Raw genomic sequence first — 22,362 nt, forward strand, 5'->3', positions numbered from 1 at the left:
AAGGCAAACAGCCTACTCAGATTGAAAGCCAACAAGTGAAATTCTTTTCTCAGTCAACGTGTGAAACACGATAATCTGGTGTCTCTATGTATTAATTAACGTAAAGGTAAATTAACCCAAATCTTTGCTTAGTTTCGTTTTGTAACGGCAACACAACTCTGTCTAAGAATAGAACTCTGAAATACAGTGCGTAGAACTAAGAATATTCGGCTTGTGCTTCTACTTCCTCCTTATGAGCTTTACTGGTCATGTGTGCTTGATATGGCATTGGCCCATTAAAGCTCTTGCAGCATACCTCACAGCGATACTGGTCACCACCAGAGTTGTTCTGCTCTCTGTTGTATGCGGACACGTACGACTTGGGCTTAGAGTTGTCCATCGATTTCACTGGGGGAGTCTCTGTTTTTGTGTTCTGCTTATTACTTTCAAGCCAGGAGAGACTAGTCAGTGGTGCACCCATGTCATACAAATATGAAAAAGGCACATAGCCTTCCTCTCCATCACTGTTTCTCACTAGAGCCCACATGTCTTGAGATGGATGTTTCCTCAAGTAGAAGACTTCATCTTTTTGTTTCATGCTCAGTTCCTTGTCTCCCAATGGAGTGTCCGAATTAGCGTTGTATGAATATTTGGCCATCATTTTCTTGCCAGAATTTGTTTCTTCTGTTTGTGCGGTCTCAGACGTAGAAAATGCGTTTGGTCGACGGGCTGGAGCTCTTGACATCAGAGCTAACACTCCTCTTCCTCTACCTCTAGGCCCCGGTCGCCAAGAACCGTCATCTTCATCCATAGTGAGACACGTGCCAATCCTCGAATACCCAGACCGTGCGCGTTAAAGTGGTGCGATTTCTGCTAGAAACTTAATTAATAATTAATTAACAATTACAAAACGTGCAAAAGCCAATAACAAAGTAGCTACTCTATACAACAGCTGTAATTGCGACTTAATTAATTGTAATTAATTTAATTAATTACCAATTGTAATTAGCAGACAAGAATTTGTCAGAGTTGGCATTAAATTTGGCTTAGAAATTATATAATTTGTTGATTTACAGTAGGTTCTAGTAGAATGCCTGTGCAAAAAAATAGGCGCCTAGAAAACACGTGAATGATAACTATATCAGTGACGGCGGGAAAGCGGCGCATGCGTTACCATAGCAATTGTGATTGGCTGGTATTAATTCCAATTGACGATTTTTATTTTCTAACAACGAAGAATGGATGACTGGCAGACAGACACTGCCGGCTACGGCGTCGCCCAACATATTGTTGCAGCCACCGAGAGAGCAAGAAAAGAGAGACTGGAAGAAGAAATGACAGAAGCTCTCACAGCCATTCACAAGAGAGTCAACAACGTGATGTTTTTCATCAGACAATCTTACAACAAAATTGTCAACTTGCGCGTGACTTCTAGGCAATATCCTACTTCTTCTCATTCGGAAAAGATGATTCTTCGGACGAATCTGTAATCTACAGACGCCGTAATAATTATAGCCTCCATAATAGATTTCAATTTTTTTGACAGGATTGTCATGGTGACTACTTTCAAGATCTCGATGCTCATGTACGTCATTACCTCAAAGAAGCCTACCTAATTAGCGTTAATTAGATTTTTAAATTATTAATTGGCATCGAGAAAGCAAATAATGCCAATCGTTGAATGCATCTTTTCAATCTCCTCCTAGGCAACTAACCCTAACAACACACCTCTTCATGAATGATTTCTAGCCTCTCTACATACATGTATATATACTTATCGGATGTTTAGGCCTGCCATTTGTAAATTTTGTTTTTAAATGTCTATATGCGTGTGCATGTCTTGTCTCGGACTATACTATACAAACATAATTTTCGTAATTACGTACTTCTGTAGAACGAATCGAAGAAAACATTTCTGGACGCCATGGTGGAGCACGTGTCAATGTACGAGAAGCAAACTCAAGTAAATAAATCTAATCTCTCAACTCACTGTCTCACAAAACGTAAAATTTCATGTTTGCCAGCTTCTGGAGAACATGCACAAAGTAAGACAACACATAACAGCCTTACTAATACAAATTACATTGTAAATTTTGAGCAAAGTGGTTAGCCAACATTCTAGAAGACATAGAAGGCCCAGAGGTAAATTAATTAATATTCAATAAACTAAATTTCTTAGATTGCTGCTATGCAAACTTGTTTCTCAGGAAGAAGGGCAGGAGATTGAGGAGATAGAAGTGGAGCCTCCCAAAGCAATATTGTATAGGATCTCTGTGTACGATGGCATTGTCGTTCTATCGATCCGATCTGGTCTCCTATAGATTCGCGCTTGGACTCACAGACAAAGCTCTTTTCCAGTTGATAAAAGTTGGAGATCAACTCTTGACGGTTGCAAAGAAAACGCAGCAGATAGCGAAGTAATACATCAATACATACAGACAAGCAAATAGACGGACATTTAGACAAGACAAGAGCAAAATAAAATACAGATTTTACAAAACCTTTAACATATATCATGCAGCTAACCAACTTCGCGTTACTAAAGCTGTGTGATCAAACAGGGCAAAGAAACCAAAGAGCATAGCAAAGCGCCGCGTAATGGGCAAGAGAACCAAACTCGACTTCGTCCCTCTAAAGTCTACAGAAGAAATGAGCGAAGAAGAAAGTACCAAACATCTTTAATCCCTCAAAAAATCAAATAAAATATAATATTTCAAATCGTTAATTAATTAATAGAAGAGACTATGATCAAAGAGATGACAAATCCAGGGAAGTGGATTGCAGCCAATGCAGAGTTGATAAAGACAATAAAACTTGCACAAGAAGGAGTTGGTGGTGAAATGGCAATAAGTATAGACGCTATGATTAGTGGACTAGATGGTAGACTTACTCAATAAATTTTTGAAAATTCAGGGTTAAAGAGTGCTGAGACGTTGCTATGGGTGATGAGAACAGTGTATCAACAACAGAGAGAAGATATTTCAAAGTAATGTGGCTTATGTAGTTAATTGTTATTTTATTTATTGTATGTGTTGTGTATATACATTGTGTAGGCTAAGGAAAGAGGCAACTGTCAAGAAGCTGGTAAGTGTGACATGCTTGCAACATTAGTTGCTACCACACACAGTGATACTCAAGAACAGAACTTGTGTCTGTCTGTCTGTCTGTCTGTCTGTCTGTCTGTCTGTCTGTCTGTCTGTCTGTCACTACAACTCATGTAGCAGTTTTGTATGAATGCCCAGTAGCATATTGAGTAATGACTTTACAGGAAATAAAAGGACTGCGTAAAATGATAGTTGAATTAGAAGGTACAAAGAAAATGCAATCAAAGACAATCGATGGACAACAGCAAGAAATCAACAAACTCGTATTCTCCGGTATTTGCAGTCATTTGCGTTGACGGAAATCTCATTTCTGTCTCTAGAAAGAAGATCATACAGTTGCAATGCTGTCAGTTGTCAATGACGACAAAACTGTACATGACGAAAACCATCACAGAGATTCTGTCGTCCAAGATAGAGTAATAGCAACCTCAGCCATAAATGATGCCACACACATAGCTGAAAACCACGTATCTAATGCTGCTGCTGCTGCTGCTGCTGAAGATGCGACTGTACACAAATATAATGAAGAAAGCATTCGACACAGAGAAAGAGTCACACACCCTCGACACCGAGACTCTTCTGTTCGATCACATTTTGTCCAACAAGATGAAATCTCTTCTGTGCAGCAGCCCAATAGTAATGAGGCTCATGTTGAACAGAGTGAAACCAAATCTAATAGACCTGAGACTGACAACCATAGTGATGAAGAGAAAAAAGCAAACATGGTGAAGTCAAATAACAAGGATGATGAAACGATCACTAGTTTACTGAAATCTCATCAGAAAGCTATGGCTCAAATGCAGTCAACACTGACAGCAAAAGAGGACACAATCAAGCATCTCACTACTGAACTGGAAACAACGAGAGAAATGCTGAGAGCACAGTCAACTGTGTCCAAGCAAAAATACAATACTTCGCAAGATGGGCCTCAGCTTCAAGGTTATAATCAGTTACGTATCTCAATCCTTCTGTCTGTCAGTCAGTAACCAAATTTATCCAAACAAATAATTCATACCTGCTTCTGTTTCCTTCCTTCCTTTCTGCTTGATATCCATCCACCTGCCTTTTGTCTCTCTGTCTGCATACATTCTTCCAGCAATTGGACACGAGTTTACTGTTGATTTTCTATAACAGAAAAAGACACAGCATCGAATAAGCATACAAACCACTTACTCCTGGAATTAAACCAAGCCCACAATGACAACATCCTACTGAAAGAAGAACTAAGCATCAAGGACAGCGAGCTCAAACGAATGGTTTGAGCCCTAATATAACCAGCCTATTTAATTTATCCTCGCTGACTTGTTGAGGGTCATTTCTTTAGGAAAAGCTAATTTCTGACATTTTAAACGACCACGAGGGTTCCTCTGACTCTGACAGCGATTCAGAAGACAACAAATCTAAAGAAGTAATTTTAAACATGCATGTACAGTGACTTGCGCAAACTATTCAATAATTTCTGTCACCTTCCAGTCAGGATTTCAATTTAAAATGAAACTAAGAGATTCAATGCTCAGTAAAGAGGTGAATCAAAGTCATAAAAATTGAAATTTGTAAGGAGGTATGTTGTAAAGGTCTGTACTTGCCTTTTTGTCACTTCGTGCTTAGGCTTCACACAAGATGAAACTCATGTATGAAATTGAGATACGGCGACTACAAGATCATGTAGAAAAGGTCAAGCAAAGGTAAACCAACAATACTCAAAATGAGATATCAATTGATAGAAAAGGTTGGTGTGTGTGTGTGTGTGCGTGCGTGTGTGTGTGTGTGTGTGTGTGTGTGTGTGTGTGTGTGTGTGTGTGTGTGTGTGTGTGTGTGTGGTGCGAGTTGGTTAGAGTCTTGTATGGAGTGTTTACATCTGAGAACTTGCAGGGTTGCAAGTTCAAGTCACAGTGATGGCGAGCTATGGCATAATTTCCTTAGGCAAGAAACTTACACACAATTGCCTCTCTTGACTCAGAAGTATAAATGAGTACCTGGTCATTGACTGGGGTGACAAGGCCCTGACTGCAACAAAGTCCATCAGAAACTGGGGTCCAGGTGGGACTTCGAGTGTCCACACCACAGTTGGCGTCAGAGTTGGTGCTCCTGCGAGTACCTGGCCAGGCTCCAGGAGATTGCTCAGCATGGCCCATAGCTCCTGCGGAGTGCACAGGAACCTAGCCAACTGGCTGGGGGCGTAACCGTAACAAACGACAGCTCCTTATCCATTTGCCGTGTGTGTGTGTGTGTGTGTGTGTGTGTGTGTGTGTGTGTCTGTGTGTGTGTGCGTGTGTTTGTCTGTGTGTGTGTCTGTGTGTGTCTGTGTGCTTGTGCGTGCATGCATGTGTGTGTGTCTGTATGTGTCTGTGTGCTTGTGCGTGCGTGCATGTGTGTGTGTGTGTGTGTGTGTGTGTGTGTGTGTGTGTGTGTCTGTGTGTGTCTGTGAGTGTCTGTGTGTGTGTGTGTGTCTGTGTGTGTGTGTGTGTGTGTGTGTGTGTCTGTGTGTGCATGCGTGCATGTGTGTGTACCATCTCTCATCTAGATGTGACGCTGACATCCGTCGTCAACAACGAGAACACACTCAGTCCCTCAGTATTATGCAGAAAGAAGTAAGTCACCAACAACTGAAATAATCTCTCTCAGTATCTCTCACCTTGTTTCCACCAGGCTGCACTTGTCCTTAGAGCAGTTAACCGATTCAAAGAAGGAGTTAGTGGACTTCTCGAACGCGAATGTAGGCTACCAAATATCATCACATTTCCAGCAACTATCATATCTTTCTGTAGCAATCTTGGATGGATCTCACAATATGCAACAACTTGCACCTCTTCAACTTGACGATGTTAGCCAATTGAATTCCCTACATCAAGTTAGCAGTTTTCATTGAATTGTTTGTATAGAAAAGAGGGCCAAAGTGGATTCTTTCGGACATGGGAAGCAATGCAGTAGAACGTTTGCTATTTTCCAGTACTCAGTGTTCATTGTGATCATTCCGTTCTTGTACTGTAGTGCTGGTTAGCATCGAGTTTGTTCTGTCTCAAGCCCTGCTCACTCAGGTAAGGCACATCATACAATAAGTAGCAAACCAAACTCTCCAACTGTAAGGTATTACCCTTCTAAAATTCAAGAAGATACACCTGACTGACAAGCTAAAAGGATAACGCAATATTGGCAGCTGCATCTATCATAGTAATTTATGTGTAAATAATATGTATATGCAATAATACACACACACACACACACACACACACACACACACACACACACACACACACACACACACACACACACACACACACACACACACACACACGCATGCACAGACAGACAGACAGACACAAAAACAGACAAACAGGCAGGCAGACAGATAGACAGACAGACAGACAGACAGACAGACAGACAGATGAAGCAGCGCAATGCAAGAGTGTTACTACAGACGATGAGCAGAGTCCAGTATAGTGGTGACTCAGTTGCTGCCATTAGTAACTCTGTTAGCTTATTGTCAACTGTTTGACTCTTAGGGACCTCTTGGGGGACCTAGTTCTCTTAGAACTTGCTGATTTTTAGGACAGACAGACAGACAGACAGACACACACACACAACTACATGCACATACCCTCATAGCACTGAAGCAAGTAGAACACAGCTTCATTTACTAGTTAGCAATGACCTAAGCTCCATGCATAATGTGATTGCACACAACTAACACCTGCACAATAATTCACACACAGACAGAGTCCACATCAATGCTGTGACACTCATCTACGTTTAGTATGTGTAATCCATACAAGTACATTACCTGCATACGATTAAATTAACCATGAATAACTATGTATACTTTCAGCGTTTGTCCTTGAAAAATGTAACTGCAGTACCCAACAAAACAATCAGCAAAGAACTGGAAGTATGGCACACTCATCTCTGACTGTGACTAACCATAACGTCAATTACTGATGCAGAAAAGGGCAAAAGAAGTGCAAGAAACAAGACACACAAACGCTGCTCAAATGAACAAACTGAAGCAGGTTTCAAACACAATCAATACAACAATCAATACAATAGCCCACTTTGTGTGTTCAGACCCGACGTAACTTCACCGAGCGTCGAAAGATGCCCGCATATCGACCGTCCATTCAAGTGTGTTACAATGATTTGCTAAACATCACATAAGACTAACAAAATTTTGCAGAATGACGAGCTTCGATTTTTGACCAACAAGCACACCGCACTACAAATGCAACAGTTCAGCCTACAGAGACAGTTTGCATTATTGTAACTTCAATATTTGTACGCAAATAGGCGAGTGTCAATTGAGTGTGTATATATATATATATACCAGACAAGACGAATATGAAGAAGCAATGAAGAGGGTCAACGATACGACAAAGTAAAGACACAAATCTGCATCAGAGATTCGTCTAACACACAAGGTCGTTTGTAGGGAAACAGAAACGACTATGACGAATGCAACAATACACACAGTAGTGAGATACGACAATTCAATTCACTGATGTCTCTATAGCTTCAAATACTCCTTTTCTTATCTACACGTTTCAAGGCTAGTGACAAACAAAAGAGCCACAAGGTAATAACACAAATTCGTCAATAAACATCGTTGCAGTACACTCAAAGTTTGTGGCCAGGAAATTATCAGTGACACGGCTGTTAGTGCTGTCACTGTCACTGTCAAGGATAATTACACAAAGAGTCCAGAAGTAAGAACTCTTTGCACAAAAATAAAAAATCCATTATATGTTGAGCGTATAGGAAGTTGAAAGTCACCACAGTTTGGCAATACATCGTTTTATTTATCTCGTCAAAAAATACTACGTGCATACCTGCATCCAAACAGCTAGGAGTGAGTGCATGAGTAACAAAAATTCTTGGATCAGTTCGTATGCTCGTAATATCTGATTCCAGCTAAAGAATTCATGAGGAAGCAAAGAAGCGCCGAAAGCATCGAAGTAATCACAAACAGAGAACCGATCAGGCATAACAACTATACTGATTTGTTCACTGATTTTGCTACATAGAGCGTACACCGCAAAGAGACATCACCCGAAAGCAAGGCATCTCTACATCACATACCATCCATGTACACAGTCAAAATTTTGAATTAATAATTTGTCTCGTTTCACTCAAATTCTTTTGCACCAGTGTTGCTATGGAGACTGTTGTCATGCCGGTTGATGATGCACACAGACAAAAGAAATCATACAAACAACATTCACTGAGTAGACAGCGGTATGAAAGGGAGTTAGGCCTGGTGTACGAAGACATCGAACTCTCACTAACAGGACATCGTCTCAAGTCGTTGAGATGTAGTTCTCAACCGATGTGGAATGTATGTCAACCCAAATGTGGTTGTTTCGCAATTTGACTGTTGCTGTTTGTATAGCCATACACTAGCTTGGGGTCAGCATCATTTAATACTCGACTGTCTGCCAGTGTACCAAAACTACTTGCAATGGATGTCGGCAGACCAACTGTGCCGGCAATTATTCTGTGAGTGTTGAGTAGGACAACAAGTTAATGATCATGTTGTGATCACTTGTGCTAGACCTGCTGTTGTAAATAAAAAGCAAGATTCGAGACGTAATGTGAGAACGGGAGAAAGACAACTTCGGATGCCGCCCATTGCTACTGCGTATCCTCCTTTTGAGGCAGAAATAGACGACACGGGGTGAAGTAAAGTAAATACTTGTAAGTCAAAAATCAGAGATTTATGTTGTCAGCGGACATCAATTTGTGATTACATGTTAATATGCTAAATTACAACTATCTGTTGTTTGTCCAACAATAAGAATAAATATGATATCATATGACTTTACGTGTACACACAACACTTGCCTTGTGTGTGCATGTCCACACACACAGACACACAGACACACACAGACACACAGACACACAGACACACACAGACACACACACACACAGACACACACACACACACACACACACACACACACACACACACACACACACACACACACAAACACACACACACACACAGAGACACGCATGTGCACGCGTACACACAGACACACAGACACAGACACAGACACAGACACAGACACAGACACAGACACACACACAGACACACACACACACACACACACACACACACACACACACACACACACAAACACACACACACACACACACACACACACACACACACACGCATGTGCACACAGACACACAGACACAGACACAGACACAGACACAGACACAGACACAGACACACACAGACACACACACACACACACACACACACACACACACACACACACACACACACACACACACACAGCCTACTGATACTGCCACCGGTTCTGCTTGAAACACAAAAATTCCCAATTGACAAAATTAAACAAACTATCTCATGTTGATGTTGTAAAAATCAAAAGTAATACCAAATACAATGAACACCTACTACATAGTAATCATCCAATTGAAACCGTCACATCAATGACTAAGTGCCCAATAAATGCAACAATTTAGTGCATCAATTACATAATACATACAACCCACCTATTTGGTAGACTAAAGAACCAACTATTTCTTTTTCTTTGCTGACTTTGTCTCATCTTTTAGTCTCTTTCTCTCCAGTTTCGCCTCTTCTTCTGCCCTCTTCTTTTCCATCTTTCTGAGCTTTTCCAGTTGACTCTTCATAATTTTAATCTCTTTTTTAATGATAACACGATGAGTATTGGATACTCCCATGGCCTACAGAATAAGAAATTATAAACTAAAAACACACAATATATTTCCTACTTTTAGTGAGGGTTCGTCCAATCCAGGCAAATGGGATCCTTCAACGCCATGTTCTTGAAAGACAGGAATGTACTGCTCCAACTTGATAACTTCTAGCCATTTGCTAACCTCTGATAGCCCCCAGTCTAGAACAGTCGTTGTATGCTGATATGGTATGGGTATGCTGACATCTGGTGTTACATCGTACCGGTCACTGGGTGAGATGGGAAAGGGATACGAGCTGGTGGAAGATGGTGATGATGTCTCACTGACGTCCTCAGACGTTACGACTTCTTCATGAGTGTCAGTTGTAGGATTGTCTACAGATGTGTCTGTTGAGAGAGCAGATGGAGAGTGAAGAGTTGGTAAAGGAAATGCAGGAGGAGGTCGTGTAGGTGGTTTAGGACGCCTTGATTCCTTGTCGATGTCCACTTCAACATTTATGTTATCTATTTCTAAGTTTTGGTCTTGTCCATCTCCATCAGTATCAACATGCACTTTGTTGGTCTCGTCACTAGACAGAGACTGGCAAGATTGAGAAAGAACTGGTGGCTGTTGACCAATTGACATATTCTCCTCTGGCAGTGACTTCGTTAATGTGACACACACAACCTCTTCATCTTGCACAGAGTCATGACGATCGGATACAACCTCTTCTCTAATAACCTGTGAAGTAGTTGATGGTGGTGATCTTGGTGACACGACAGGCAAAGAAGCCTGACGCTTCTTCACATTGGATGGTTTCATGGGAAGCTGCTGGCTAAGCAAAGCACCAAGAGCCTTCACACTCTGACCTTGACGACCCGAGACAGTAAATGAACGTTTAAACGCAGCCGCATCGACTTCATCTTCTCCTTCCTTCGTAAGAGCTTCTGCTATTGGTTTCCATGTAAGACTTGATTTTCGTACTGGCTTTAAAGGTACAGGTTTAGTGTGAGAATTTGTAGTAGCGGCACGTTTTCGAGGTATTGGTTCGGTTTCTCTGACTGGTGGTAAAGAAATAGGTGTTTGCAAGTCACATTTGTTCTGTATGTCATCGTCTGTTTGATCACTTTCTACATGTACCTGTACACCTATGGGCTCATGGTGCTCATCTACGCCCTCAAGTGTTGTTCCTTCCTTGTCATCCTGTTCTTGAATTGTTTCTATGTCATCTCTATGGTCGGCATGTAACAACTCGTCCATACGATCTTGTTCTTCTTGTGCATATCGTTTTAATAGATACTGACTTGGTCTTCGACGATGGCTGTACGAGCTCAACCAAACACGCTCTTTACTAGCAGATACATCCAAAAGTTCTGTAGGAGGTATAGCCTGATTCAGCTCACTGTCAAATATCTTTGCTCCTTCAGTAGTACAAACATACAAAAAAACAGAAAAAAGGAATTCAGTGGCTCTTATATTTACAAGCAAAGTTTACAGAGTTCCCAATTATTATTAGTTATTAATTCCTTACTATTAACTATAATTCACCTCTCTTGTTTGTGATTGCTCCCACATCTACAAGTTGCCCATCTGAAATTTTTCTCCGTAGCTCCTCGAGATCTCTTTCAGCCTTTTGCCGAAGCACCTTTTCAGCTTCTAGAATCTTTGCATGCTGTGCAGACAGACATCACTGATGGCGACAACGTGAAATCCAATCAAAGACTACGTACTTCGACTTCCAATTGCTTTCTTGCTGTGACCTCATCGTGAAGAGATTCCTCAACTAATGCAAGCTAACCAACAAATGTCGGTGACACAATCACACAAACAAGCAACAATAATACTGAACCACGGCACCCACTTTTTCCTGCAGTTTGTTTGCTCTTTCTTGTTCTCCAATCACCGCCTCATCCAACTCGGCTACCTTGCATACCCACATCACATGTATAGCAACGTACATTAGAAGGTCCCATGACCTGTCAACATACATCGTCTTCAGCCTGTTTACAAGCTTCACGCTCTTCAGCTAATACAGTCTTCATAGCCTCCAACTGTAAAACAAACAACAATCAACATTATATCGAGTCCATCAGTTAACAGCACAATACATTGCACACACAAAAATTATATCATTCAATTGTGTAGTGCATCTACGCTTTCTGCATTATGCATACAGGTAGATGCAAAGCTATTAATAATTAATACATGAAGTGAATTTATGATGGCATGTGTACCATTGAAATCCATTACTAAGCTTTCGTGTTGAATTTGGTGCACATACCTCTTGCAGGGTTTGATTGTGAGATTCGTTTAATGACATGTATGCTTCTTCCCACTCTCTCAGCTAAAATGCCAATAAAAATATTTATACGTATTGCCAATATTTGTTAATTAAGTGTTCATTACCTGTTGTCTTGACTCTTCTAGCTCATCATGTAGTTGACCGATTGCCTCACTGCTTTCATTAGCAGACTGCTCACTCTCCAGTCTTTAAAAATATCGAGTATACATAATGTTATATTAATTATTATTGTTTAGTAATTACTTACGACTTGTTTGCATGCTGTTCTAGTTCTGCTATATGTGCTTGCAATTGAGCTACTTGTTCCTCTTCTTTTTGGAGCTGTTCTAAGGCGGTGACAGCATCTGCAGCTGCTAGAGCTTTTTCACTTTCAGCGTCATTACATCTTGCTGTCTGTTCGGAAAGAAGGTCTTCAAGAGACTTCATTAGAAGTGCAGCTTCTTCCTGAAACATCATCATGTTTATAAAATAGTATCTAGTGTCTATTATTTGTCAGGTGAAGATGTGTGTGTGTGTGTGTGTGTGTGTGTGTGTGTGTGTGTGTGTGTGTGTGTGTGTGTGTGTGTGTGTGTGTGTGTGTGTGTGTGTGTGTGTCATCTTTGTCTGTAAACAAACCTTCATGGACTGCAGCTCTTCTATTAGACCATGAGCCGATACAAGTTCGGATCGTACCTGTACACAGCAGGCATCACACACAATTGATGTATAGCTACATACTATGAACTACTTCTACAACCAAGATATCTCTTCTCATCACCAGCAAATCTGTCAACACATAACGACTCTACGAATCATGTATGATGTTACCCAGCACGTTCCTTATTATATGGATTGTTACAAGAGACTACTGGGTACATACATACTATCTCTTGTGATAATGTAATCATGAACAAGTTGTGTCACTAGTGCAATGCATGCAACATGATTATCCAGACCAGTGGCAATACCTCAAGCAACTTAGCTTCTGCTTCTGTTTTAGCATTCTCCAGAGAGGCCACCTGTTCAAACACAAAACATACCAAACATGTCAAACAACAACAACAACAACAACAACAATACATGCAAAGTACGACATCTTTGGATGTACAATACATGTACCAAAGTGAGTCTATATTTCCTGTTTAAGGTGCAATACCTTTTGAAGTAAATCTCGATTTCCCTTCATAACAGCTTCTAATTCACTAGCACTGTCAGTCACATCAGAATTCTCATTATCGGTTGACCTTTCCCTTGCCAATTGTAGTCTACAAACAAAATGTATTGATAAATGTGTGTGTGTGTGTGTGTGTGTGTGTGTGTGTGTGTGTGTGTGTGTGTGTGTGTGTGTGTGTGTGTGTGGTGTGTGTGTGTATGTGTGTGTGTATGTGTGTGTGTGCACACGTGTGTGGTGTGTGTGTGTGTGTGTGTGTGTGTGTGTGTGTGTGTGTGTGTGTGTCCACATGTGTGTATCCATGTGTGTGTGTGTTTGTTTGTTTGTTTGTGTGTGTGTGTGTGTGTGTGTGTGTGTGTGTGTGTGTGTGTGTGCATGCATGCATGTGCATGCATACCTGACTATATGACTAGTTGCACTAAACACTTCCCTAGTCGTTTTTGCCGAAACCCCAACCAGGGAGTGACCATCCACTTCAACAATCTGATCACCAACAGATATTCTGCATATCAAACAAACAAATAACACAACTCAACCCCACAACCCAATACCATCCTTACTGTCCAGTCTGTGCTGCCGGACCATTCTCATGAACGGCTGTGACAAATATATTCATAATCACTTTGTCAAAACTCAGCTCACAGCTCATGTTTGTACCACACACACTCAAACCAAGACCAACTTTATCGTCTATGAGTCAATAACATTGAACTACTTGAGAGTCAAATATGCCTATATTACTCGCTTGATTATTACCCTGGGGCTTGAGTAAGCCCCCAGCCCCTACTCTGTTTGTCCAAGTCTCTAGGATTTACACACTTTTTAGTAGTTTAGTTAGTGCTAATTGGTGCTTTCTACAGTAACTGTTTGCTAGATTTGTGTCTGTAGAAAGGCTGATATCCTTCAACTTGCGCATGCCTGACGACTTGACCAAATACCATATACAGGATTCGGTTTCTATAGAATATTTGAGGTACATTGCCAGCGGTGGTTTGAAGATCTAATACTATGGTAGTGTAGCAACATGCTTGTTAAGTCAATAAATCAATCACATCCACCAATTAACAACTTCACGTCTCAATTTTTTAGTACGACCCCATCCCAGTCTTGATCTTTGACGCTGACTAACCATGAAGGTGGGGTGAGTGATAATCAAGCGAGTAACGTATTACCCAAACGTACTATGATAGTGAGGAATACTAAGTGAATTTGGTAAACCAAGTAGCTCATCAACTCATTACACAGAAACTCTGTAGTATCCCCATGCAATAACACCATGCATTAGGGTCCACTCTGCAGCAATATTACTTCCAATCGATTTGCCTTCATACCTTTCTGTAACTCAACGATGTACAAATCCATCGTTTTCACTCGTTTCTCCAGCTCAAACTCGGCCGAAGCAACAAAAGGATTGCTATCTCTATTCCTTCGATCGTACTCCTTGGTCGCATACGTGTCACAAATCTCAAAACCGCCAGCAAACCGAACCAACTGTCCTCCATTCAGATCAATATCAGGCGGAGTCGTCGGCGTGTAGCCAGGATACTGAACAGCCAGAGTGTTGGCATCTGTTTTAGTGTTAGAAGTAATATCCAACTTTTCCGGTTTCTGTGACACTCGAGTGAGCAGCGACGTGCTTTTAGATTTCATATTTACGTTAGAGCCACTATTAAATTGAGAAGTTGATGAGAATGGTGGCGGTCGATCTGGAGGTCCACGTCGCTCTCTTAGCATGACGTCTTGACGTTGATCGTCTTTCTCTTGTTGATCAATACGAATCGACGGCAACGTCACTGATCGCTTCATATCACTTTGCTCGTCTCTCTCACCGCGCAGACTCAACATTTCCTTAACTCGTCGTTCTGCATCCGTTGCCATGGTAGCCAACTTGGCCGCTTCGGATCTCATAGCAACAATCGGACTCGAGTTTGAGCTTCCCGATGTGCTTCGTGTCAGCGATCCAGTTCTGGGTATCGACCCTTCTGATCTTGGATTTGAAGCAGGACTGCGATTTGGAGGGCTCGGTGCTCGTCGTTTTGCTTTACGTGCATCAACATTAACATGTTTGTCTGCTCCATTGATATCACAAAGTGGTGCCTTTGGTGCTGCACTATCCGGTTGGTTTTCGTTCTGGCGTTGAGGTCGAACGGGTGGGCGTGTTCTAGAAGCAGGACGCGGACGAGGCTTTGCCTGGCAATCCTCAGACATTTTATTTGTCCCAAAACGTCTGGTGTGGTAAATATCAATGAGTCCAAACCTTTTGTGTTCCCTCTTTGGCGTCGGCTGTTGGCAGTAATTAGAGAGATTTTGCACAAAAGTTGTGGGTTTCTGATACGAGAATCTTTAAGCTCTCCAATCTCTCGAGGAGCAGACAGCAACCAATTATGACAAAGCCCGGATGTAATATTGAAGTCCCGGATTAAGGATTCTATCTGCTTTACGATTTACCCTAGAATTTTTCTGGGTTTATGGTTTGTTTAGTGTGATGTCTAGTATTCAAGACATGCACAAACTATTTTTTCTTTCGATATTATGTTGTAGGTATTTTGATGTCACGTGCTAAGGGCTATGGATCCTTACACCAAACTGTGTCTCGAGTGAGAGGGATGTATGAAGAATTGACGGGTCTCAGTAAAGTGCTCGAGTCGCAAGAGAAAGTCGAAATGATTAAAACAGATTTGCTGCGTTGGAGATCGGATCTGAAGACTCAACGACAATCGCTTCGTGCAGTTCAAAAACAAATACAACAGGCAAGAGACAAGCTGGATGGTATTTCCAGAACGGATGAACGATTTTTGGCTTTAGCAACTAAAGAATATGAATTACTGAAACAAGAACAGGAATCGAGTGGGAAATGCAGTCAATTGGAGCAACAAGAACGAGACGAATTCATGAAATTGTATGAAGCCGTGAGCGAGTCTCATAGTCAGGAAAGAGCATACACAAACAGAACTAAATATTGGTCTGTAATTGGATCGGTCACTGGAACGTTGATTGGAGTGATTGGATCTTCGTTTTTGAATTGGAGAAGAAACTCTCAGATTCGTGACGTTGTCAGAGAACGATCGGATGAGATCAAGTCTGATACTAGAGAGCAATTTAAGGAGCTGGAATCATTGCTGGACAAGAGAGATGAAAAGACGAATTCAAAGCTAAGTGATGTTGGAAAAGATATTGAATTTGTTCGAGTGGAAATGACTAAGCAGTCTGATTGTTTGAGTCGTGTTGGCGGAGACAATGAGTTGAGATCACATCTGGACACACAGAATTTTGGAACATCTAGAGAAGCGTTTGTAGCTGGAATGTTATTATGTGGTGCTGTAGGTGTACTGTTGACAAAACTAGGTTTGATTTAATTAAAATCAACAAACATGTGTCTGATCATGATCATCGAGTGAGAGATCAGAACGAGAGCCAATGTGTTGAATAGTGAAGTGCATGATGACTGTCTATATGAGTGACCAGTGGCCACCAATGTGGGCACTAGACAGATCTATACCAACAGCTCATGCAGTGTTAATAGTTGCAATGCAAATGCTGGATTCTAGGAACGTGTGTAGCTACAGTACGTACTGTACTGCTATTAGCCTCGGCCTCCCAGACCCGTGTAGCGCCGATTCAAAATCGTCCGAAGCCTTCGCGCTACACGGGTCTGGGAGGCCGAGGCTATACTGCTTTAGTAATAGCGTAAGTTACCTAGTAGCAAAGGTTTTGTTTCCGAGACTCTTACAGAGACAAAGGAATGACCGTGGTTGAGGTTAATTAATCGCCGGGATAATGTAATCAACAAGAAACGTACAGTGTACCCGATAAACTATTTCCGACTTGCGTTGCCATGGCGCCATGACTACGCATGTGTGTGACGCTAGTCTAGGTAAACATAAAAAATCCCTGTTGTCTCCCTATCGTTCAGAATCTTACTACAAAACTTACTACAAGTCGCTCGCTTTTCCAGCATAATCTTGCTAACCGCACTCGAACTCTGCGGATTACGTGGGTGAGCAGAGTGGGTAAGCAGCCTTGTTAGTCACGTGCCTCACGCTTTTACTGCGTGCAACCTGTCACCCCATTGGCCACTGTCCAATGTATACCACGTCCAAAACATTCACGTGATCACGTGTTCATAACTCGCCTCCAGTTTGTGCCTGGGCATTCCTTTGTCTCCTTTTGACTGCTTTGATTGTCTACCAGGTGAAGGCCAGCGCTTGCCAGTCAGCTCTATTAACACCTCATCTATTTGTTCGTGTCACAGTCAAACACATCAAACTGGCTTTTGGCGCCACAATCACAACTTCTATGAGAAAAGCTGCCATGAGAACGGCTCTTTTCTCTACTCGTCCTACGTGGCGATTCGCAGGCGGCGTCGCCGTAGCAGCACTCGTTTCGTCATCCGTCTGGTCTGCGTGGAAAGATGGCGCCGGTGGACGTATGAACGCTTTGGATACTCGGAAAGAGAAGAAACTGTTGTCGGACATATCGAAGAAAGACAAGTGTTTGATCTTAGCGTCGTAGATGTAGTGTAGACGAGTGTATATGCGGGTGTTTGTGGACTGTTGGTGATGCGTCCACGTGATGTACAGACCCTACTATGTATGTACAGTATAATGTATCAGATTGAACACGTGACACGGTCTAAATGACTGAAATTCAGATTCTGTTTCATGGTTCTGAACCATGTCTCAGTTCATGGAAACTGAGACATGGTTCAATCATGAGTGAACCACCAACTTTTACCCATATGCATCTGGTTAGTTGATGTTGCACTGACTAGTAGACTGACGAGGTAGTTGTACTCGTGAAAGATTGGTCAGTGTGCCACTGTTCTAACATTGTGCGCACTACTAAATAAGTTGAAATAGTAGATATATAATATGATCATAAATCCATAACATCTGCGAGCGTGCAGGCTACTCCTCTCCGCTCCAACTATGCATTGTAAATCTCACATGCCAAATTTTGTATATGCAGCACAGTCTTGACTAGCACTGGTATTAGAAAGATGAGTTCAGTAGTACTTCAAGACACGAGTTGTATTGATCGAGTACTAGCTACGACCTTTCACCTTCACCCTTGATGTATATATACTCCCTCACAGATGATACAATGGAAACACCTGTCAAGAAATCTCGATGCTTTCTTTGGCATGTAGTTTTTCATCTCGGAAATAAAGTTTGCATGGCTAGTCATTGCCATCATTGATAAAAGCAAAGGAGGCAACCATACCCCACATAACTCAACAGTTTACACTAAGATTGCACGCGAAATCTTCAATTATGGGTGAATGTCTCACAAATTTGTCGCATTGGGTAAGTGCATGACTTGCACACCAACCTGCACACTGGTCATGTTTGGACTCAACCTTGGTTACTACTAGACTACACTGGATAACAAGTAGGTACGTATACATCAGTGTTTCTCTGAAAGTTGCGTAAGAACAAATACATTCAATTATCACTGTGTATACCTCCTTAGTGGGAATCATGGCAATGAAAATCGATCATCATCAACCTAACTACAGGCATCTAATGTTTGGTTACAATTGCCCTGACACTTTCTCATCATCCAAGGTTGTAATGGATTTAGTTGTTCATGGTCTACTAGAGGCTAATGTGTATCCACAACTGTAACCTTCGAGTGCCATGCACAGTGGTCACTCACAGCATTGGCATTGCTAACCAAAGATTACATACATTTAATATAAAATCTAAGGTACACATGCAATATACTACTTAGTATCATCCTTGACCTTTCTCTACACATTGCAACCGCCAAATGTCTATAAGACATGCTGCCTTGTTTTGTCTCTTATGTACTTAAGGAATGACATAATACCTGTTCCTCCTGTTCCTGTTTCTTTCAGACTGTCGTGGTCCTGGCTGGTGCCTTTCCTTGACTCGACCGTGATATAACGAGCTACAAGTTGAATATGCTTGCTTCGAAATTCCTCCAATGTTGCAAGACAGAAATTGTACTCGGCAGTCAGACCTTCCAGCTTTAACCTCTTGGCATACTCTCTCACAGACGGTCCTCTAGAAAGAGCTACCAAAAAGTCTCGATGCTGTCTTGGCATGTAGTCTCTCATCTCAGCAATAAAGTTTGCATGACTAGCACTTTCGTCTCCGTCATCGCTGCATGAGTAGTCGATACCGAGGCACTCACTCAAGCAGTGAATGGTTGAACTTTGAGCCGCACTTCCACCGACAAACTGCATTGGTTTTTCCCACACACCTTCATACAACATTCCTTCTGGCAAAGCTTTCATACCCTTCCAACCGGCCAAAAACAATCTGATCTGATTGTAGAACACACTATAATCACATTGCTCGACCATCCGCAGAAGTACTGCTTGCATTTTCTTCACCGAATGCTTGATTGTTTGTAAACATTTGATTAGAGTCTCAAAGTCATCCTCGACGACACATCTCTGTGCTTCAACAGTGCACCTTACAGCAGGTGCGGCTTCGAGTTCGATCTGTAAAGTAACTAAACTGAACCATTGCTCATCCTTTCCTGCTGGTGAAAATGCATAAATTGTTGTCAAATTTGACAATTCCAGTGGTCCATTGACGTCTATCTTTCTCCAATTGTTAAGAACAACATCAAAGTGTGTAACAACTGGAGGCAATCCCAAGTATTTGCTAACACCGACCCAAGGAATCGCAATATTTTGAGGAAGACAGGGTGGTACACCAGAGTCTCCACGACACCATACATATGCCTCACCAATGACTGCTAGCACAGCATGAGCCCTGCGGTAGTCCGTGATCTTGTCCAGCCTTGTATAATCCAATAGAGGCATTCTGTTTATGACATCACGCACATCTGCAGACTTTGATAAAAGAGAGGGAATTTGACTAGAAATCTCATCCCACTGAGCAAAGTAGGAAGGCAACTTGAGAGCGGGATCCTCATCAAAAACAAACCCACGAGTTTCAGAAACACCGTATTCACGTAGCAGAGGTACAGCAGAAGGATCCAGACAAGCCATAACTATTGTGGGCGGGATTGATGATCACGTGCAAGTAAGTATTAATTTAGGTAGATGTGTGCACGTGCATAGTGCCATAACACAGATCCCCTACACCACGCTGCGTAAAGCATGCTGATCTCAAGCTCCAACTAAGAAACCATCAACATACTATCATTATGTTTATCTTTAGTATATCATTCTCAATATAAATTTCAAACAATGCCGAGTCTAGATCTTACAAAAGATGCTGTTGAATTCGGTTACGAATAAACTTCAAAAAAGGCATAATTGCTGTCCCTCCTGTTCCTTGATCATCAAGACTCTTGTGATCACCCTTGGACTGAGTTGACGGTATGATGATGTAACTAGTGACTAACTTGATGTGCTCTGATCGAAACTTCAAGACAGCATTCACACAGGCATTGTACAACTGTTTCAGTTCTATCTGATCAGACGCCTTTACGTACTCTCGAATGGAAGGTCCATTCTTCACAGCCGTCAGAAAATCTCTGTGCTCTCTTGGCATGTAATCACGAAGTTCTCTAATAAACTCCCAGCTAATCATCTGCTCCTTGTTTCCATCTTCTGGCTCAAAGTTAAAACCCAATGCTTCATCAAAACAAGCTACAGCCGAGCTCTGACCGGCACTGCTACCTGCAAACTGTTTTGGTTCTTTCCATACACCTTCGTAGACGAGACCATCGGGTAGAACCTTACTGTGCTTCCACCCAGCAATGAATGGTCTCATGTCATTAAAGAACCTGTGTCGATCACAATGTTCATACATTCGAGGCAATGTTGAAGTCATGGAACACACAGACTTCTCAATCGTTATCAAACGTTTTGCTAGACAATTCCAATCATCGGCTAGAACCGCTCTTTGGCCTTCAATAATAGCTTTGATACCAGGAGCTGCGCAGAGTTCCACTTGAGTAGTCAACAGCCAGAACCATTCCTCATCCCTTCCACATCCTGATACAGACACGATGGTCTTGAGATTATCGAGTTCAAGTGGCCCTTCTGGATCAATCTTTGTCCAATTGTTCAATACAAAATCACAGTGGGTGATAATGGGAGGCAAACCAAGTGTGTCGCTGACTCCTACCCAAGGAATGGCAACATTTCTGGGCAGGACTTTGGACACGCCAGAGTCTCCTGAGCACCACACGTATGCGTGAGCAATTGTTGTGAGCAGCAGATGGGCTCTACGGACGTAACGCGGCTCGTCTAATTTCGTATGATCGAGAAGAGGAAGAGAAGAGACGAGTTCCTTTAACGTCGAACTCTCTCCTTGTAGAAGAGATGGAATACTTGCAGCAAGCTCGTCCCAACGAGAAAAGTAGGAAGGAAGACACAATGGAGGGTCGTCATCAGGTACAAATCCGCGAGACTCAGACACTCCGTAATCAGCGAGGCTTGGAACACTCATAATAAGGCTAGCACTCACCGACAAACGACTTCTAACGTCGCAAATTATGCGCAACTTAGCCTTGGACAACATACCGCTGATGACTACGGCAGACTATTTAGTATAGGACAGCATAAAGTGACAAAATCCGTAAGAAGAAAATAGAGAATCAATACTTAGCCCTGTCTCTTGAATCACGTGCACTAGACATGTACACTAAACTATTCTAGAACCTCCATGGAATGATCACCAGCACTTCAGAATGGCAATGCACACGCACTTCGTAGATCTAGATGTAGTCAAAACGCAGGAATACGATAAGTGCGACCTGAGTGCGTGATAGCAGCATTAGCCGTACTTATCTGTAGCAACCGTGCTACACCGGCCAAATTACGAGTACAAAGACAATCCCTGATACAGCCAGATGCTGCATGATCTTCACTCTCTAGAAGTAGATAGCGAAGACAGGTAATTCTGCATACATCTCTAGAGTACGTGGCGATTCATGCGACGTACTACGTGTAGCTGTTGTTCGTGTACACACTCCAGACTAACTTTTCTCGTTCTGTTGCACGTTTCTAGTCCATCACGCCTAACTAGAGACTTGCAGTTAGCTAAAAAGAACCTTTGCACGGTATGTGATCAGTTAGTATGAACTAATAAAACTCTAGAGCGCGATAGCTATAGTAATTAGGGGCCATGCAGTTACGGGCTATAGGATAAATCAGACAAAAAGATTAATTAATTGGCGTTTGCCCGTTCGCGTGCCAGACGACTTTAGAGCGA

General features: G+C 42.0%; 8 protein-coding genes across 11 annotated transcripts in view; 4 read left to right on the plus strand and 4 right to left on the minus strand.

The window, feature by feature from the left end:
* Positions 1–830, minus strand: part of LOC134194041 (uncharacterized) — an 895-nt gene extending 65 nt beyond the window's left edge. Inside the window, exon 1 of the mRNA XM_062662940.1 lies at positions 1–830. This exon is cut by the window's left edge and continues 65 nt beyond it. Within this exon, the coding sequence (XP_062518924.1) occupies positions 197–790 (594 nt within the window). The 5' untranslated portion in view covers positions 791–830 and the 3' untranslated portion in view covers positions 1–196.
* A 370-nt stretch (positions 831–1,200) lies between these two features.
* Positions 1,201–3,170, plus strand: LOC134193720 (uncharacterized). Its single transcript, XM_062662555.1, has 11 exons — positions 1,201–1,355; positions 1,415–1,465; positions 1,526–1,564; positions 1,874–1,942; positions 2,004–2,024; positions 2,083–2,121; positions 2,187–2,239; positions 2,301–2,396; positions 2,541–2,644; positions 2,716–2,829; positions 2,893–3,170. Exons 1-11 carry the CDS (start codon positions 1,218–1,220, stop codon positions 2,967–2,969), a joined length of 801 nt encoding a protein of 266 aa, XP_062518539.1. The 5' UTR covers positions 1,201–1,217; the 3' UTR covers positions 2,970–3,170.
* Positions 3,171–3,649: 479 nt separating this feature from the next.
* On the plus strand, positions 3,650–5,908 carry LOC134193921 (uncharacterized). The gene is made up of 7 exons (XM_062662787.1): positions 3,650–4,022; positions 4,218–4,339; positions 4,408–4,491; positions 4,557–4,607; positions 4,692–4,768; positions 5,608–5,674; positions 5,733–5,908. Exons 1-7 carry the CDS (start codon positions 3,806–3,808, stop codon positions 5,901–5,903), a joined length of 789 nt encoding a protein of 262 aa, XP_062518771.1. The 5' UTR covers positions 3,650–3,805; the 3' UTR covers positions 5,904–5,908.
* A 147-nt stretch (positions 5,909–6,055) lies between these two features.
* LOC134193920 (neurabin-1-like) lies at positions 6,056–15,565 on the minus strand. 4 transcript variants are annotated; one of them, XM_062662783.1, is made up of 16 exons: positions 14,530–15,565; positions 13,759–13,888; positions 13,596–13,700; positions 13,184–13,292; positions 12,996–13,046; positions 12,664–12,720; positions 12,296–12,492; positions 12,153–12,234; positions 12,028–12,090; positions 11,735–11,797; positions 11,608–11,670; positions 11,477–11,539; positions 11,295–11,418; positions 9,843–11,167; positions 9,600–9,794; positions 6,056–6,181 (listed from the first exon to the last, which is right to left on the minus strand). In XM_062662783.1, the coding sequence occupies exons 1-15, from the start codon at positions 15,404–15,406 to the stop codon at positions 9,624–9,626; spliced, it is 3,480 nt and encodes a 1,159-aa protein (XP_062518767.1). In that variant the 5' UTR covers positions 15,407–15,565; the 3' UTR covers positions 6,056–6,181; positions 9,600–9,623. The 4 variants fall into 4 exon arrangements, with proteins under 4 accessions (XP_062518767.1, XP_062518768.1, XP_062518769.1 ...); XM_062662784.1 differs by lacking the exon at positions 6,056–6,181 and adding an exon at positions 7,050–7,220; XM_062662785.1 differs by lacking the exon at positions 6,056–6,181 and adding an exon at positions 7,221–7,314.
* LOC134193922 (uncharacterized) lies at positions 7,619–8,890 on the plus strand. The gene is made up of 8 exons (XM_062662788.1): positions 7,619–7,650; positions 7,709–7,780; positions 7,833–7,923; positions 7,986–8,029; positions 8,099–8,160; positions 8,223–8,409; positions 8,464–8,570; positions 8,626–8,890. Exons 4-8 carry the CDS (start codon positions 7,997–7,999, stop codon positions 8,750–8,752), a joined length of 516 nt encoding a protein of 171 aa, XP_062518772.1. The 5' UTR covers positions 7,619–7,650; positions 7,709–7,780; positions 7,833–7,923; positions 7,986–7,996; the 3' UTR covers positions 8,753–8,890.
* A 52-nt stretch (positions 15,566–15,617) lies between the features above and the next one.
* On the plus strand, positions 15,618–16,572 carry LOC134194092 (mitochondrial potassium channel-like). The gene has a single exon (XM_062662997.1). The coding sequence runs from the start codon at positions 15,748–15,750 to the stop codon at positions 16,552–16,554; it is 807 nt and encodes a 268-aa protein (XP_062518981.1). The 5' UTR covers positions 15,618–15,747; the 3' UTR covers positions 16,555–16,572.
* Positions 16,573–18,820: 2,248 nt separating this feature from the next.
* Positions 18,821–20,186, minus strand: LOC134193721 (indoleamine 2,3-dioxygenase 2-like). The gene has a single exon (XM_062662556.1). The coding sequence runs from the start codon at positions 20,184–20,186 to the stop codon at positions 18,975–18,977; it is 1,212 nt and encodes a 403-aa protein (XP_062518540.1). The 3' UTR covers positions 18,821–18,974.
* Positions 20,187–20,346: 160 nt separating this feature from the next.
* Positions 20,347–21,760, minus strand: LOC134193905 (indoleamine 2,3-dioxygenase 2-like). The gene has a single exon (XM_062662764.1). It carries the CDS (start codon positions 21,667–21,669, stop codon positions 20,404–20,406), a length of 1,266 nt encoding a protein of 421 aa, XP_062518748.1. The 5' UTR covers positions 21,670–21,760; the 3' UTR covers positions 20,347–20,403.
* Positions 21,761–22,362: the final 602 nt, after the last annotated feature.

This window comes from Corticium candelabrum, chromosome 18 (assembly GCF_963422355.1).
Source record: "Corticium candelabrum chromosome 18, ooCorCand1.1, whole genome shotgun sequence".
In the NCBI taxonomy this organism is placed as follows: domain Eukaryota; kingdom Metazoa; phylum Porifera; class Homoscleromorpha; order Homosclerophorida; family Plakinidae; genus Corticium; species Corticium candelabrum.

Bases quoted from the DNA above. Each gene is read 5' to 3' on its own strand.
- LOC134194092 (XM_062662997.1), top strand. From the start codon at position 15,748: ATGTCACGTGCTAAGGGCTATGGATCCTTACACCAAACTGTGTCTCGA.
- LOC134193921 (XM_062662787.1), top strand. From the start codon at position 3,806: ATGGTGAAGTCAAATAACAAGGATGATGAAACGATCACTAGTTTACTG. The intron at 4,608-4,691 runs GTGAATCAAAGT...CTTCGTGCTTAG, and splicing joins ATTCAATGCTCAGTAAAGAG to GCTTCACACAAGATGAAACT. The intron at 4,769-5,607 runs GTAAACCAACAA...TCTCTCATCTAG, and splicing joins GTAGAAAAGGTCAAGCAAAG to ATGTGACGCTGACATCCGTC.
- LOC134193721 (XM_062662556.1), bottom strand. From the start codon at position 20,186: ATGGCTTGTCTGGATCCTTCTGCTGTACCTCTGCTACGTGAATACGGT.
- LOC134193905 (XM_062662764.1), bottom strand. From the start codon at position 21,669: ATGTTGTCCAAGGCTAAGTTGCGCATAATTTGCGACGTTAGAAGTCGT.
- LOC134193922 (XM_062662788.1), top strand. From the start codon at position 7,997: ATGAGGAAGCAAAGAAGCGCCGAAAGCATCGAA. The intron at 8,030-8,098 runs GTAATCACAAAC...TTTGCTACATAG, and splicing joins GAAGCGCCGAAAGCATCGAA to AGCGTACACCGCAAAGAGAC. The intron at 8,410-8,463 runs GTATGTCAACCC...CTGTTTGTATAG, and splicing joins GTTCTCAACCGATGTGGAAT to CCATACACTAGCTTGGGGTC.
- LOC134193720 (XM_062662555.1), top strand. From the start codon at position 1,218: ATGGATGACTGGCAGACAGACACTGCCGGCTACGGCGTCGCCCAACAT. The intron at 1,565-1,873 runs GTACGTCATTAC...GTACTTCTGTAG, and splicing joins TTCAAGATCTCGATGCTCAT to AACGAATCGAAGAAAACATT. The intron at 2,397-2,540 runs GTAATACATCAA...GTGATCAAACAG, and splicing joins AAAACGCAGCAGATAGCGAA to GGCAAAGAAACCAAAGAGCA.
- LOC134193920 (XM_062662783.1), bottom strand. From the start codon at position 15,406: ATGTCTGAGGATTGCCAGGCAAAGCCTCGTCCGCGTCCTGCTTCTAGA. The intron at 13,701-13,758 runs GTAAGGATGGTA...TTTGATATGCAG, and splicing joins CCGGCAGCACAGACTGGACA to AATATCTGTTGGTGATCAGA. The intron at 12,721-12,995 runs GTATTGCCACTG...TGCTGTGTACAG, and splicing joins CAGAAGCTAAGTTGCTTGAG to GTACGATCCGAACTTGTATC.